The sequence below is a fragment of the Mesocricetus auratus genome, unplaced genomic scaffold (assembly GCF_017639785.1).
Source record: "Mesocricetus auratus isolate SY011 unplaced genomic scaffold, BCM_Maur_2.0 Super-Scaffold_100014, whole genome shotgun sequence".
Classification (NCBI taxonomy): Eukaryota; Metazoa; Chordata; class Mammalia; order Rodentia; family Cricetidae; genus Mesocricetus; species Mesocricetus auratus.
The window spans coordinates 51,541,988-51,556,897 of NW_024429197.1; the positions used below are offsets into that span (position 1 = coordinate 51,541,988).

The following is a 14,910-nucleotide window of genomic DNA, read 5'->3' on the forward strand; positions in this document are numbered from 1 at the left end:
TCTGGTCTCCTACAGCACCTGCACTTACATGCTCACCCACATATACATAATTAAAGACAATCTTTTCCTGGGAGGTGGTGACGCACACCTTTAATCCCAGCACTTGGGAGGCAGAGACAGGCGGATCCCTGTGATTTTGAGGCCAGCCTGGTCTACAGATGGAGTTCCAGGACAGCCAGGGCTGTTACACAGAGAAACCCTGTCTTGGAAAAACAAAACAAAAAGGTCTTTTATCAAAAAACTGTATGATACCTTTTATGAGAGATGTTTCACAACAAAGTACACGTAACATTCCTGAAATGTACACTGAAATTAGTTAAAATGGAATTTACACGTTTCGGTTTTTAAAAACACTTTTTACTATTTTGTGCATTAGTTTTGCCTGCATGTGTGCCTGTGCAGAGCACTTCTGTCTGTGGAAGTCAGAGGAGGATATCTGGCTGTACAGGTGCAGAGACCTGAACTCAGGTCCTGTGGAAGAGCAGCCAGTACTCTTAATCCACGAGCCATCTCTCTAGTCCCCTAAACTTTACATTTTACAATTTAAAGCACACATGAATTTTCCCGATGTGTATTGTGTACATCTGAACAGGGTATGTACACATGCAAGTCCAAGTAACCAGGGAACCCAGAAAGAGTCCTGGATCCCCTGAAGCTAGAATTACAGACTTTTTAAAACACGGGATCGTTTGCTTCCTTGAAGTGAAAAAAAAAAAATCATTAAAGCCGGTTCAGTGGTGGCACACACCTTTGATCCCAGCACTCTGGAGGCAGAGGCAGGTGGATCTCTGTGAGTTTGAGGCCAGCCTGGTCTACAGCGCAAGTCCAGGACAGCCAGGATTACACACAGAGAAACCCTGTCTCCAAAGACAAAAATGTGATAGAAATAGTCTATCCTATAATCGCTCCACCCAGGAGAGGAGGCAGAAACTCTGCGATTTCCGGGCCAGCTTATAGACTGGATTCTCAGTCAATCAGGGATACACAATGAGACCTTAAAAAAACAAACAAACAAACAAACAAAAAACAATAAAAGTTACTTCAGGCCGGGTGTTGGTGGCACACGCCTTTAATCCCAGCACTCAGGAGGCAGAGGCAGGCGGATCTAGGTGAGTTCGAGGCCAGCCTGGTCTACAGAGTGAGTTCCAGGACAGCCTCCAAAGCCACAGAGAAACCCTGTCTCGAAAAAAAAAAAAAGTTACTTCAGGATATTGATGTAAATGGAGTCTCCTGGTTATCCTAGGAATGTTTTGGAGGACTAATCAAAATCTAGTTTGCCACCATCCCCATCTTTTTCTACGACTAAGAACTATAAAAATGCTGTTTGGAGATCCTTCTCCTGGTGGGCTCACATATTCTAAACTAATACACATAGGGCTGAAGTTCTAATTTAACAGGTATTTACTGAACACTTTCTTTCGCCCTTCGTAACACCAGCTAGTGTCTGTACACGTACAGTAAAACGAGAAGGCTCCTGAGGCCATGGTAAGCAGCTCGCTCCTTTAGAGGCAGGCAGAGAAGAGCTCGAGGCTGAGTCGCGCACGCCTTTAATTCCTGCAGCCTCCGGATTATGACCCCTATCCGACCCGCAGGAGGGAAAAAGATTAAGAGAAAGCATGGAGACTCAAGACTACGAAGCGTCTGACAGTTATTCGACTCCTGGTGGTGGACCAGACACACGTCCCAGGCTAGCTAGGAAGCGGCCTGCACTCAAGACAAACGACAGACGCGGTCACTGAGAATCCAGCCGACAAAACCACCGCGTCGCGGAGGACCGGCCTCTGGGCCCTCTAGGAATCCTGCCCCCGGAAGTCCCGCCCCTCAGGGCCGGCTTCCGCCGTCCTCAGCACGGACCAGTCTCGCGAGAGTTGAGAGCGCTATGTGACCTGGGTTAAGCGGAAGTTAGGTCTCTTTTTCGTGGCGCCTCCTGGGCGGTCGGCTGTGTCAAGATGAAGGTAGGAGACGGTGTTGGGCCCGAGTGAGGCCGCGGAGCTCAGTTCGAGCCCCAGAGAGCATCACTGCCTCATCCCCGGGCCTTCGCAAACCCGGCCTTGGGTGGAGAAGGGTCTGAGGCAGGAGGAAGCGCTCTCTCGTGGGCCTGGGGCTCCCCGGGAGAGCGGATGGCGGCCGATTGCAGCGTTGGAGCGGCGGACGCCGTGCAATGGCGGCGCCCGGCTGCTGGCCCGGCACACGCGGGTTTGAGGTCCAGCCTGCCGCGGGCGGTCCCCTCGCCACCGCTTGCTCTGCGTTCCGGGACCCTGGCGACCTCGCACTCCGCCGAGCTGCAGGAGGCCGTGCCTCATTAATGGGGTACTTAGCCATTCTTGGGGCTTGCCCGCAGCAAGAGCTCGTGTGTCGAGTTTCCTGCTGCGTATGGGAGTATCATCAAAACGTGATGCGACTGACTTGTTGACGTGTAGGCTTCATGAGGTTTTTTTGGTCTTTTTTTCCTTTTAAAATATTAGCTGAATATATCCTTCCCCGCAACCGGCTGCCAGAAACTCATCGAAGTGGACGATGAGCGCAAGCTTCGGACGTTCTACGAGAAGCGCATGGCCACAGAAGTAGCCGCCGATGCTCTGGGTGAAGAGTGGAAGGTAGTGTCGCTGGCGCTGTTTCCTAACTCTTCCCGGAGAAGTACCGTGGGCGTTAGGCAATGGTCACCTTGGCGTTAAGGGCCAGGCTGGTGGGACTACGTAGTAGGTAAAGCTGGTGGGAAGTGCCAAGAGGAGTAGCTTGTTTTCTGTTGTATAGTTCAGGTTCTTGAAGGGCCTTCGCGGTCACCCAGGTAAAACTTGGGTGTGCAACTAAAATGGAGAACTTGCTAGTTGAACTTAAATTGGAAATATAGATGAAATGTGAGGTTGAAATTGGCCTCGGTTATTTTCCCTAGTGAGGTGTGACTCATTAGAGATGAGTTGTATTTTGTAGATTGGGAGAAACTGGTAAATGTACTGTTTTGTTTTAAATGCAGGGCTATGTGGTCCGAATCAGTGGCGGGAATGACAAACAAGGTTTTCCCATGAAGCAAGGCGTTTTGACCCACGGCAGAGTGCGCCTGCTGTTGAGTAAGGGGCATTCTTGCTATAGACCAAGGAGAACTGGAGAGAGGAAACGCAAGTCTGTTCGAGGATGCATCGTGGACGCCAATCTGAGTGTGCTCAACTTGGTTATTGTAAAAAAAGGTGAGATTTTTGTTTGTCTAATTGGTTGGTCTGGAACTCTAGATCTGCCTCTGCCTCCTCGGTGGTGGAACTAAAGGCCAGCACTCCTGGCCCCAAAGGGCTTTTTATTGGGATTGTATGTTGATAAACAATTAGGAATTACTAATTAAACATTACATTATGCTGGTAAAATTTAATGTCTTCTGATTGTTTCTCCTAAGGAGAGAAGGATATTCCTGGACTGACAGATACTACTGTTCCTCGTCGGTTGGGACCTAAAAGAGCTAGCAGAATCCGAAAGCTTTTTAATCTCTCTAAAGAAGATGATGTCCGCCAATATGTTGTGAGAAAGCCTTTAAACAAAGAAGGTAAGAATTATGCCTTTGGAGGATTTTGTACTGTTACGGCACCATTGCCATCAGCATGGAGTCTGATTTACCAATTAAGTTCACTTTTTGTTGTTAGGAGTGACAAAAATTGGAAGTTTAAGATTACAATGGTATTCAATTTGGAACTTTTTTAAAGGCAATCTTATGTGAGGGTCAGAACAATTTGCAGGAGACAGCTTTCTGTTATACCTGTCTTGGGGAGATGAAGTTCAAATTTGGTGCTTTGAATCACAAAAGGAACATTTTTATCTACTGGTATTTTTAAATCTCTGGGATATGGACTATCCTTTACAAGGGGTATGTTTGGGATTTGGGGCCACAAATAACGCATCAGGGACACAGTGTCAAATGTTTCTATAGGAAACAGCGTTTACATTAAACAGCGATAACTCGTGACTGTTAATTTAGACATGCAGTAGCAGAATTATGGCACTAGAGAGAAGATTTAACTGAACCTGGGCTTTGAACCCCTGTGCTGGCCACATCATTGCCTTGTTGATGGTATATTAACTACAACAGAACTGGCGTGTCCAAATGTATGCTTTTGATGTGAGGTTACATCCGGTTTCTGTTCCCAGAGGGGTTGGAAATGTGGAGTGCAAATCCACAAGGGTTAAATGAGTAATCATAGTAATCATGGACTTCTAAGTTAGACAGAAGTCTGTCTAGAAGTAAAGATTCAAGCATGAATGGGAAATGAGGTGGAATTATGAAAATGCAGACCACAGGAGCAGAGTGTAACACTTGACATTAGATGGATGATAACGCTTGAATTGGGGCCCTGTGTGTGATAGCTAGTGCTGTATACCATTGGGTATATCCATCTAGCAAGAATTTTTTGGTTTTTCAAGACAGGGCTTCTCTGTGGCTTTGGAAGCTGTCCTGGAACTGGCTCTTGTAGACCAGGCTGGCCTTGAACTCACAGAGATCCGCCTGCCTCTGCCTCCCAAGTGCTGGGATTAAAGGCGTGCGCCACCAACGCCCGGCTTTCTAGCAAGGATATTAAGCATTAACTAACTCCGAATTTTAGGTAAGAAGCCCAGGACCAAAGCGCCCAAAATTCAGCGTCTTGTTACTCCACGTGTCCTGCAACACAAACGCCGTCGTATTGCTCTGAAGAAACAACGAACAAAGAAAAACAAGGAGGAGGCTGCAGAATATGCTAAACTTTTGGCCAAGAGAATGAAGGTGAGGTAGTGGATAGTAGATGCAGGACTGCTGTTAGGCTTGCATTTTCACCCAGGCAAAGCTATAACTTTTTTTTCATTCTGTTTAGGAAGCCAAAGAAAAGCGCCAGGAACAGATCGCCAAGAGACGTAGGCTGTCCTCGCTGAGAGCTTCTACTTCTAAGTCTGAGTCCAGTCAAAAATAAGTCTTTAAGGGTAACAAATAAATAATAACATTGAGTCTCCTTTACTGGCTTTTTTATTAATGGTGTAACTGGGTAATTGAGGTTGGAAAAAAACATAACAGGATTTCGCTAAAAATAGGGGGAAAGTGTTCCTTTTTAAATTCTGTGTTTAGCCCAAGAAGGCTAGAGGCTTGGGACGTTATTACCTGTTGTGAGCCACTTCTAACTCCCTAATAAGTTTGCATTCATACACCGTAAAACTTTTCTTTCTTTCCGAGACAGGGTTTCTCTGGCTTGGAATCTGTCTTGGAACTAGCTCTTGTAGACCAGGCTGGTCTCATACTCAGAGATCCGCCTGCCTCTGCCTCCTGAGTGTTGGCATTAAAGATGTGTACTACAACCACAGCCTTGCTGGGCTGGTCCTGGTCGTTCTGGATCTCGAGTTCAAGGCCACCCTGGTCTACAAAGTGAGTTACAGGACAGCTAGGACTGTTAACACAGAAACCCTGTCTTCAAAACAGATAAGAAAAACAGCCTAAAGGCCTTAGGAATGCTTATGAAATTTTTAAAAATAACTTCTGCCCCAAAGGTGTTACCTACTGTCATCTCTGTTGCCCTGTAGTGTCATAATTTCTATCTGCAGCCTAATGGTTGCACTCTTTGTGAAGGGCAAGGCAATTTGCTTTGAGTATGCTTTACATTGCCACTGATTCCCATCCAGCCTCTTAGGGAAATGAAGCTGTTTCACAAGGCCAAACTCATATAACAAAGACAGATTGTTGTTTCCCATAACTTTCTGTTGAGACCAGAGGTGTGCTGCAAACACAAGAAAAATGGGAAATACCCATGCAAGGACAGGCTTAGAAATTCTAACCCAGTAATTTAAAGGTTTCTTTGGCAGCAGAGTTGATTGATGCCTGGTTGCTAGGGCACCCACCATGCACAGGTAGGTACAGCCAAAAGAAAACCACTCTTGCCGGGTGGTGGTGGCTCACGCCTTTAATCCCAGCACTCCCGAGGCAGAGGCAGGCGGATCTCTGAGTTCCAGGACAGCCTCCAAAGCCACAGAGAAACCCTGTCTCGAAAAACCAAAAAAACAAAAAACAAAAAGAAAACCACTCTTGTTTTACAATGCAGAACACCTGTACTCAGTTGAAAACTTTGAGTACCTTTTATTTGTAACACTAGGTAAGTGGTCACCATTGGTAGCTCCCAGCAGTTCTTCATGTCAACATGCAAAGACTTGGACAACTAAAACCGGTATTGAGTCCAACTAACTAAATGCTGACTTTAATTTTCAAGTATATTCTGATTCTGGAAGTTCTGGCTGTGCACACCAGAACTACATGGTCTTTGTAGTGCTCAGTTTAGGACTTTACATTTTGGAACTGCTCTGCCAGCAGTTTTGCTTCAGCCTGAGGACAAACCTTTACTCCTGTCAGGCTTCATTGTGCTTTTTGAGGTATTTTTCTGTGGTCCAGGCTGGCTTTGGGCATCAAAGTTGAGCTTCAGCCAACATAACCCAGTTTTGACTTATAATTGTAAAAAACAGGTTTCTCTAAGGCATGGTCTGGCTGGCCTGGAACTCACTACTATGTACATCAGGGTAGTCAGGGTTTCCCTATTGCTTTGGAGGCTGTCCTGGAACTTACTCTGTAGACCAGGCTGGCCTTGAACTCACAGAGATCCGCCTGCCTCTGCCTCCCGAGTGCTGGGATTAAAGGTGTGCGCACCACCAACGCTGGCCCAGGGCTACTTTTTAATTTAAATTAGAAACAAGCTTTCTTTTATATGTTACCTCCTCACTAACCCCCATCCCTTTTTTCTCCCCAGGGAGGCTGAGACCTTCCATGGGGGATCTTAAAAGTCATCATTTGGAACAGGGCCTAGATCCTCCTTGTTTTATATGTTCCCTCTATGTGGAATGGGCTCCCAAAGTCCATTTGTGTACTAGGGATAAACACTGATCCACTACCAGAGGCTGCATAGATTAACCAAACCTCCAAACTGACATCCTCATTCTGGAAGTCTGGAACAGTCCTCTGTTGGTTTCTCAGTCTGGGGTCCATGAGCAACCCCTTGCTCTGGTAATCATTAACCTTTTTAAAGCCAAAAGGGATCCTGTATGTATCATGAGGTAAGTTCCCAAATATGACCAAAGAACACCCTTTCTGATTGTAGGGATACAGGAACAAAAATGAGCTTTTTTTCCCTCTTGTTCATGATGAGGGAATTTTAGATAGTCAATGAATTCGTCACGAGAAGTACAACCTTAAACTGGGTCCTGTGACAGACAGCAGCCTATAGCCATAGAACTCAGAAAGCTGTACGTCTGTGGGGTACACCATGAGGTGTAGGTTAAGTATCTAGTGTTGCTTTCATTAGCCATGTAGGTCGCGGGAGTCAGCAAAAAAGAAATCTGCTTATTTTGAAGGTTGCTTTTAGAAATTAACATATTTTAAAGGTCTATAACCCAGGCTAGCCTCAAACTCTGTCAACTCAGATTCTGGAATTGGTAAGGGTGCTAGAGAAAACCTCTAGCAAGTTGAACACAACAGTAGTACACACTGGCAGAGAGGCAGGCACACTGAATTTGAGGCCAGCATGGTCTACAAAGTGAGTTTTAGTTTTAGTACAGCGAGGACTGACTACACAGTGAAACCTTGTCTCAAAACAATGTTACAACAAAAGGTTTAACTCCATATTTTAAGTATCTCATAAACATAAAGTACTTTGGCAAATAGCAAAAACCAGAAAGAAAAACCCAAAACAGAAAGAGGAGCACCCAAACATACAAATTGCAGCAGCCTTAGAAATGCAACAGACACTAAATTTAAGAATTTTCTTTTCAACTTTAATTTCATATGTGCAAGATAGATTTATTGGGTCAATAAGTGTTAAGAAAAATATATATTTGAAATGGTAAAATCCAATTTGAATGTAACAAAGACTTTACAAAATTTCTGATAAAAATTTCATTTAACACTCAAATTCAGACTAGAATTGTTCAAAGTCAGATTAACAACTTCTAACGTTGAAATGCTGGTACATAATTTTTAGAAGTTCCCACCACGTAGAAAAGATTCATACTATTGATGTGTGTACCATACTGAGGTAAGTTGTCAACTGGTTTAGTCACCTGCACAATTACTTGTAAGTGCATACATAACCATTGGGTTTCTAAACCACGTAGACAGTTAAGGCAGATTTGCTGTTCTTATGTTAATCGGTGTTTTAAACAAGCACAATAAATGTCAAGGTGGGGCATGCAAGATCATGATTTTCTTAAACCTACTGGCAATGAGCTCAACAAGTTTTTAAGACTTAATTGATTCAACCTAAAAAACAGTATTTACAAATACACACTTTTATTCACAAAATAATTCAAAATATTTTACAAGAATAAAACTTCTATGTGCAGTGCAAATTCTCCATCCCACAGGTTTTGTTTTTCTTCTTTTGGTGGTGGTACTAGGAACTGAACCTAGGGCTCTACCACTGAACTACATTCCCAGACCCTACCTCCTTTCAACTTCTTACAAAGTTGTTCAGACTTGAGATCCTCCGGCCTCTGCCTCCTAAGAAACCAGGACTATAAAAAGTAATCAATACCAATAAGTGGCAAAGAGTATATATACATTAGCATTCTATGCATGTTCTGGATAATTTTGGTAGGTTACAAATATTTCATTTTACCTATTGGATTCCAATGGAAGCATTGGTATTGGAAGATGGAAAGGAGTACCTAGGTACCTAACATGTAACCTACTAAAGCAAGACAATACATAATTTAAAAGGTAAAGACACAATTTAAGTCAGAGGAAGGCGGTTATGACTTAGATGCCTTTGGAACTGCTGACTGCAAAGTTAGTAGTCCTTTACTGAGCAATGAGGCTTCCTTCAGAAAATTATTGCAACATGCAATCTAAGTATTTTAATAAATAGACACACACATACCTCCTGCATAGCCCCACACATATACAGTCATACACAGTTAACTCTTATATAATTCAAATATTTCAGTTGTTTTGGGGCTAGGCAAATTTAATTTGCCATTTTCCAGCCCAGCAGCTTCAATAAAACCAAATATCTAGGAAGATGACAATTTTGTTATTTCTTTTACACATACTGTGAAATCCTAAACAGTTTTGTTTTCAGCAGAGGCAGAAAAATAGGTCAGGAAATGAAAATTTCTGACATCAATAAACCTCAGGGAATTGAGTAGTATTTTACATTCTGAGATGATTTGGTATGAATTACAATTCATTTGTATTATTATCCCCAAGATTTACTTCATTTCAGCTTTCACCAAGTCACGATTTGGAAAAACTAGAAAGTTTCCAGATAGAATCTACTCTCCCAGTACTCTGCCACAATCTTAATGAATCTTATTCAAATGAGAGGTGCTCCAAAACACTTCCTGCACCATTCCATACTGACACTCGGTGGGGCATCGATTTTCTGTAACTTTTCAAGAATCTCTGAAGATAGACTTCTGTATGCAAGTCCATATTCATTGTCAAAAGCCTCTGAAAGACATTTTAAAAAATGCAGTCATTTGTAATTTGTTTAACCAAAAGCATATTTAAAAAAATCATACTTAGTCATATGACACAGAATACACTGTATTCAGAAGAAGTAATAATTTTTTTAAAAATTTTATTATGTATACAGTGTTCTTCCTGCATGCCAGAAGAGGGCACCAGATCTTGTTACAGATGGCAGTGAGCCACCATGTGGTTGCTGGGAGTTGAACTCAGGATGTCTGGAAGAGCAGCCAGTGCTCTTAACCTGAGCCATCTCTCCATCCCCGAAGCAGTAATTTAGTATTTTTTAAATTGAAATTTTTGGGGTGGAGTGGAGTAGGGAATACATGCCACAGGGGACAATTTGAAGGACTCAGTTTTTCTCCTTCCATAATGTGGGTACTGGGGATCAAACTTGGTTATCAGGCCTAGTGGGAGGTGGCCTCTACCCACTTAGCCACCTCAACTGCTCTTTTGTTTTAAGATGATCTTACTAGAATATATCCCATATTGCCTTCCAACTTGTGATCCTCCGATCTTAGCCCCCAGGTGCTGAGAGTATAGGCATGTGTACCAGCGATCTAGTTTTTCTTTTTAAAGAAAGGCTTTACTTTAGCTTATAGTTCCAGAGGGGTAGTCCACAATGGCACAGAATGAATGGCATGATGGCAGGGGTGGAAAGCTGTCTGGTTACATCTCAACCTTTTTTTTTTCGAGACAGGGTTTCTCTGTGGCTTTGGAGGCTGTCCTGGAACTCACTCTGTAGACCAGGCTGGTCTCCAACGCACAGAGATCCGCCTGCCTCTGCCTCCCAAGTGCTGGGATTAAAGGCGTGCGCTACCACGGCCCGGCCATCTCAACCTTTCTAAAGGCAACAATTTACTCAAACAACTACACTGTATTTTTGTGTGTGTGCGCTGGTGAATGGATCCAGGTTCCTGTATGTTATCTAACACTTCTATCAGCTCTATTTAAAACAAACTTTGAACAAAACAATTTTAAAAAGTAAAACTAGCCAGGCATTGATGGTGCACACCTTTAATCTCAGCACTCGGGAGGCAGAGGCAGGTGGAGCTCTGTGAGTTCGAGGCCAGCCTGGTCTACAGATTGAGTTCCAGGACAGCCTCCAAAACAATACAGAGAAACCTTGTCTCGAAAAAACAAAAATAAAATAAAATGAAAAACTAAAACATTTTTATAATTCCCCATTAATCAACTTACCAATGTCAATATTTTCTCTTCCAAGAGACACTAATGATAAGAAAAGGATTTCTCTGTATAAACTCCTATTAAAAGAAGAAAAAGAAATTCTCTGAAGTGGCCAACAACAACAAAATAGGCAATAGAAAAACAAAACATATGCATATTGAGATTTGGGGTTGGGGGTTTCTTTGTGACAGTCTCACTCTAGCCCAGGGTGGTTCGAACCACTTTGTAGTTAAGACCAGCCTCAAACTACTGGCAATCTTCCTGTCTTGGCCTTCTAAATGCGGAGATTTCAGATATGAACCAGCACACCTGGCAGTGGACAGTGCAAACACATTCAGTTCCACGCTTGGTCAACAGCTCTGTAATTATTTCCTGCTTTCATGTAGCACATTGAGTATGTAAAGTATCTCTGCAGAAGCTGGTTGAGGGGTACAATAAACTCTACATGAAAAAAATATCCTGTGAGACTCTAATTCAAATTTTAAACATTAAAAGACAAGTTGATGGGGGTTGGGAGGTGTGGCTCAATCACCTGGGTTTGAACACCAGTGTAAGGATTCAGCCATTATGTTGGCCTACCTGTCACCTGGCAGAATGCACTCAGGCAGTAACCCTGATCAGCCCAGGTGCAAAGGACCCCTTTAAAAGAAAGACTTCCACCCACTTACTCTAGTCTCTTTCCTGCTGTTCCCCTGGGGCAGACTGGACTTTTCCAGTCTCCCTCTTCTGTCCTCTGCCTCTGTGTCTCTTCATTTCTTTTCTCTTTTTCTCCCTGCCTCCTTTTCTAATAAAACTCACTTAAGCTCTGTCTGCCTGGCATGTTTGTTCCTCCGCCTGGGTCACCCTTGCCTGCGATGGAATCTGCCAAGGTTCCCCACACTTTATTCGTAACAACCAGTACCACTGCTCTAGGGTTGTGGCAAAGTGGCACTGTTTGCCTAGCATGCCACGAGGGCCAAAGCCTAACCCTTATCTAGCCATGGCAAACATTAAAAAATAAAGATGAGGTGGATCTGGGAGATGAATTTATTATCATGGGGGCACATGCCTGCAATCTCTGAGTTCAAAGTCAACCTGGCCTATATACCAAGTTCCTGGGCAGCCAAGACCACATAGGGAGACATGTCACCAAAAAAAGGAGAGGACTCTGGGAACATTCATAATGCTTGATAATTATGCCCCCCCTTTCCAAAGCTTCCACAACAAAAGGCACTTAGTCAAGATGGGATGTGTACAGACCCTAACAAATGGATCAGGAAAGTAGTTTCACATCTTGGTACTTTAAACCGATTCTACTTCTCATCTCATAATCTTTTATATCCAACAAGAAAAAAATTGTGTAGTCATCACAGCATGGCACAAGTTGTACTCATATTTCAAAGTTTAGACATTCAAAGACTTTCAGTGAAGAGAAATATTTCCAAAACACACACCTTCATGATCAATGACTTACCTTGCTAAGATTTAACCTAGTCTTTGAATGACTGACAATGCTTGTGATCAGACATGAATGCATATATTTGAATACTCATTTGTATTACAATTAGGGGTATTAAAAAATATACCATAAAATGTTAAATTGAGTAGCATGGAGGAAAAGATACTGAGATCGTTACCTTTGTCTTTTCACGTTTGGCTTCAGTTGCTGGGAAAGCAGATTGATTGGTTTAAGGACGTCATTCTGCTGAATACTCTGCCTGATAGTCTCAACTAAAGCATTGGCTGCCTGCTGCTCCTCTGACAAAAACGACAGTTTCTTCTCAGAATCTAAAGAACACATGGAGAGCAAGTTTCCCAACAGTAACAAGGTTTCCAGAGCTGTGTCACCTCAAGTTGTCTATTTAAAATCACCTCCCATTTGCAAGTAAAACCATGTGACAATGTGCTCCCTGAAACATATTTCCAGTTTTCCTTAAATAGGGTAACCCTTCTGCCTTTTGCTTCTTCCTGGAGGCTGGGGTGTAATGTACTATATTCCAGAAACTGTAGTGGGACCAAGGAGCAAACTTTACTGATTGTAAAAGTGAATATAACAGAAAGAACCATAACTCCCGATGAGAAAGGAATTGCTTAGAAACCACCCAGTCCGGGCTGGAGAGATGGCTCAGCGGTTAAGAGCACTGACTTCTTCCAGAGGTCCTGAGTTCAATTCCCGGCAACCACATGGTGGCTCACAACCATCTACAATTCAGTTTGGTGCCCTCTTCTGGCCTGCAGGAATACATCACTGTATACATGATAAATAAATCTTTAAAAAATTCTTTTGTCTTTTGTGACGGGAGATGTTATTTTGTATATATGTTTCTCTTATAGGTTGATGAATAAAACACTGATTGGCCAGGCAGGAAGATAGGCGGGGTTGGGAGATGAGGAGAATTCTGGGGAGAATTCTGGGAAGTGTAGGCAGAGAGGAGTCATGAGCCCAGGAAGAGAGGACTCGAGTCAGTCGTTCTCCAGTAAGACCATGTAGAAATACATTGATTAGTAGTTATGGGTTAATAATTAAGACAGGGTAGCCAGTAAGAAGCCCAAGCCACCAGTCAACAGTTTCATAATGAATATAAGTCTTATGTGTTTATCTGGAGCTGACACCCTGGCTGGACCAGGCTGGCAGGAAGAACAACCCCCAACACTTTTGTGCATGTGTGTTCATATAAGCATGCATACCAGTGACATAGCACACCAGTGGAGGTCAGAGGACACCTTTCTTTCAGGAATTGGTTCTTCTACCATGTGGGTCCTGGGGATTCAACTCCGGTGGTTAGGTGTGGAGGTGAGTGCCAAGCCATCTCACAAGTCATCTTTGTTTTGTTGTTTTTTTCTGCCCTATGGTAGGGATGTGAAGCTCACCTACAATTATTTTTATTATGCCCTTTCCTAAAACAAGTCTCCTTTCCTCTTAGTCTTTTTCTGTCTTGTCTAACCTTGCCTTCCCTTCCTTCCCTCTCTTCCCAGCCCATTTCTTTTTTTCTCATTATTACCATTTTTTTTTATGGTCATCAGTAGTAGTTCAATAGCTGGCTTCAATTGAGTTGAAGTGTATACCTATGCCTGATTTGATATGATGCTGTTGTTATCATGGTTATTTTTCCAACCTGAGTAGTACTGAAGATTGAGGCCTGAAGGAAACACTACTCACTAAAACCCTAAACAAAACTGGAAAGGATACTCACATGTAAATTTCAACATGAAAACAAGAAACAACAAGATTGCAAAGGCCAGTGATCCCAGCCCTGGAAGTCTGACTGGAGAGAATCCAGAAGATGGCAAGCCAAAGTCAGCCTGGAATATGGAGCAAGATGCTGTCTTCAAAGACAACAGAAATACACCACACAACAAAACAAACACAAAAATCGCCAAAGCACTATGAATCCCCCCAAAGACTTTAAGTTTTCAATTGCCAAATTTAGACATTAAGATGATAAAATGCTGGATGAAAAGAATTCAAGTTTATCTCTGAAACAGATCAGTGTTTTCAAAGAGAATACAAAAAGCAGATGAAAGGAAATAATTTTAAGATTGAGATAAGAAAGTCAGCACTATAGATGAGAAAGTTGTCAACATGGATTCAAAACTGAGATTAAAAGAAAAAAACAAAACTAGCCATAATAGAGTTGAACTCAGTCAAATTACAAACACAAAAGAAAGCATCCTGTCAGCAGAGAAGGATCAAATAGAAGAATATCAAGGACAGGCACAAGGCTGAAGAAATGTTGCATCCTGATACCAATGAAGGATAAAAAATAAAGCCATCAAGATGGCTCAGCAGATCAAAGTGCTTACTGCGTACTCCTAGAATGTAGGGAAACAGATATCCAAGCACACTCAGAACCCAGACAGACATGAAAACCAGAAAAATAACCCTCCATGACACATTCTACTCAAAATGCTGACTACAGAAAAAAAAGTATCCTGCACGCGTGCCACGCAAGCACATACACACACCTAAGCAGCCAAAGTGAAAACAAGTAGTTGTGAAGCACATCTGAGAAAGACTTAGAATAAATAAAGGTCACTATATTTTGGTGTGGACCACATGGTTAACTACTGCTGCTTAACAAAATTCCAGCATTTCAATACTGAAGATCACACTTCACCACCACCTTTTAACTTTCATTTTTAATGATTCTCACTATTAATGCCTTTTCCTTTGGGAAATTTGTGTGGGCTTTGGTAAAGGATAAAAATGGAACAATGGTAGTCTCTCTAAACAAAATAATTCTTTGGGAAAAAATCCATGCCACCTCAGAAACAGGAATTCTGTTGTGCCC

General features: G+C 42.7%; 2 protein-coding genes across 6 annotated transcripts in view; one reads left to right on the top strand and one right to left on the bottom strand.

Annotated features, from left to right (window-relative positions):
- Positions 1–1,816: 1,816 nt before the first annotated feature.
- Positions 1,817–4,964, top strand: Rps6 (ribosomal protein S6). Its single transcript, XM_040757193.1, has 6 exons — positions 1,817–1,955; positions 2,466–2,597; positions 2,975–3,185; positions 3,386–3,532; positions 4,584–4,741; positions 4,830–4,964. The coding sequence occupies exons 1-6, from the start codon at positions 1,950–1,952 to the stop codon at positions 4,923–4,925; spliced, it is 750 nt and encodes a 249-aa protein (XP_040613127.1). The 5' UTR covers positions 1,817–1,949; the 3' UTR covers positions 4,926–4,964.
- A 2,772-nt stretch (positions 4,965–7,736) lies between these two features.
- The window catches only part of Dennd4c (DENN domain containing 4C), a 95,915-nt gene continuing 88,741 nt past the window's right edge, over positions 7,737–14,910 (bottom strand). For all 5 annotated transcript variants that reach the window (XM_021229613.2, XM_021229612.1, XM_005074276.4 and 2 more), the window contains 3 exons: positions 12,256–12,406; positions 10,652–10,716; positions 7,737–9,433 (listed from right to left, as the gene is read on the bottom strand). In XM_021229613.2, the coding sequence (XP_021085272.1) occupies positions 9,297–9,433; positions 10,652–10,716; positions 12,256–12,406 (353 nt within the window). In that variant the 3' untranslated portion in view covers positions 7,737–9,296. The remainder of the gene's footprint in view (positions 9,434–10,651; positions 10,717–12,255; positions 12,407–14,910) is intronic.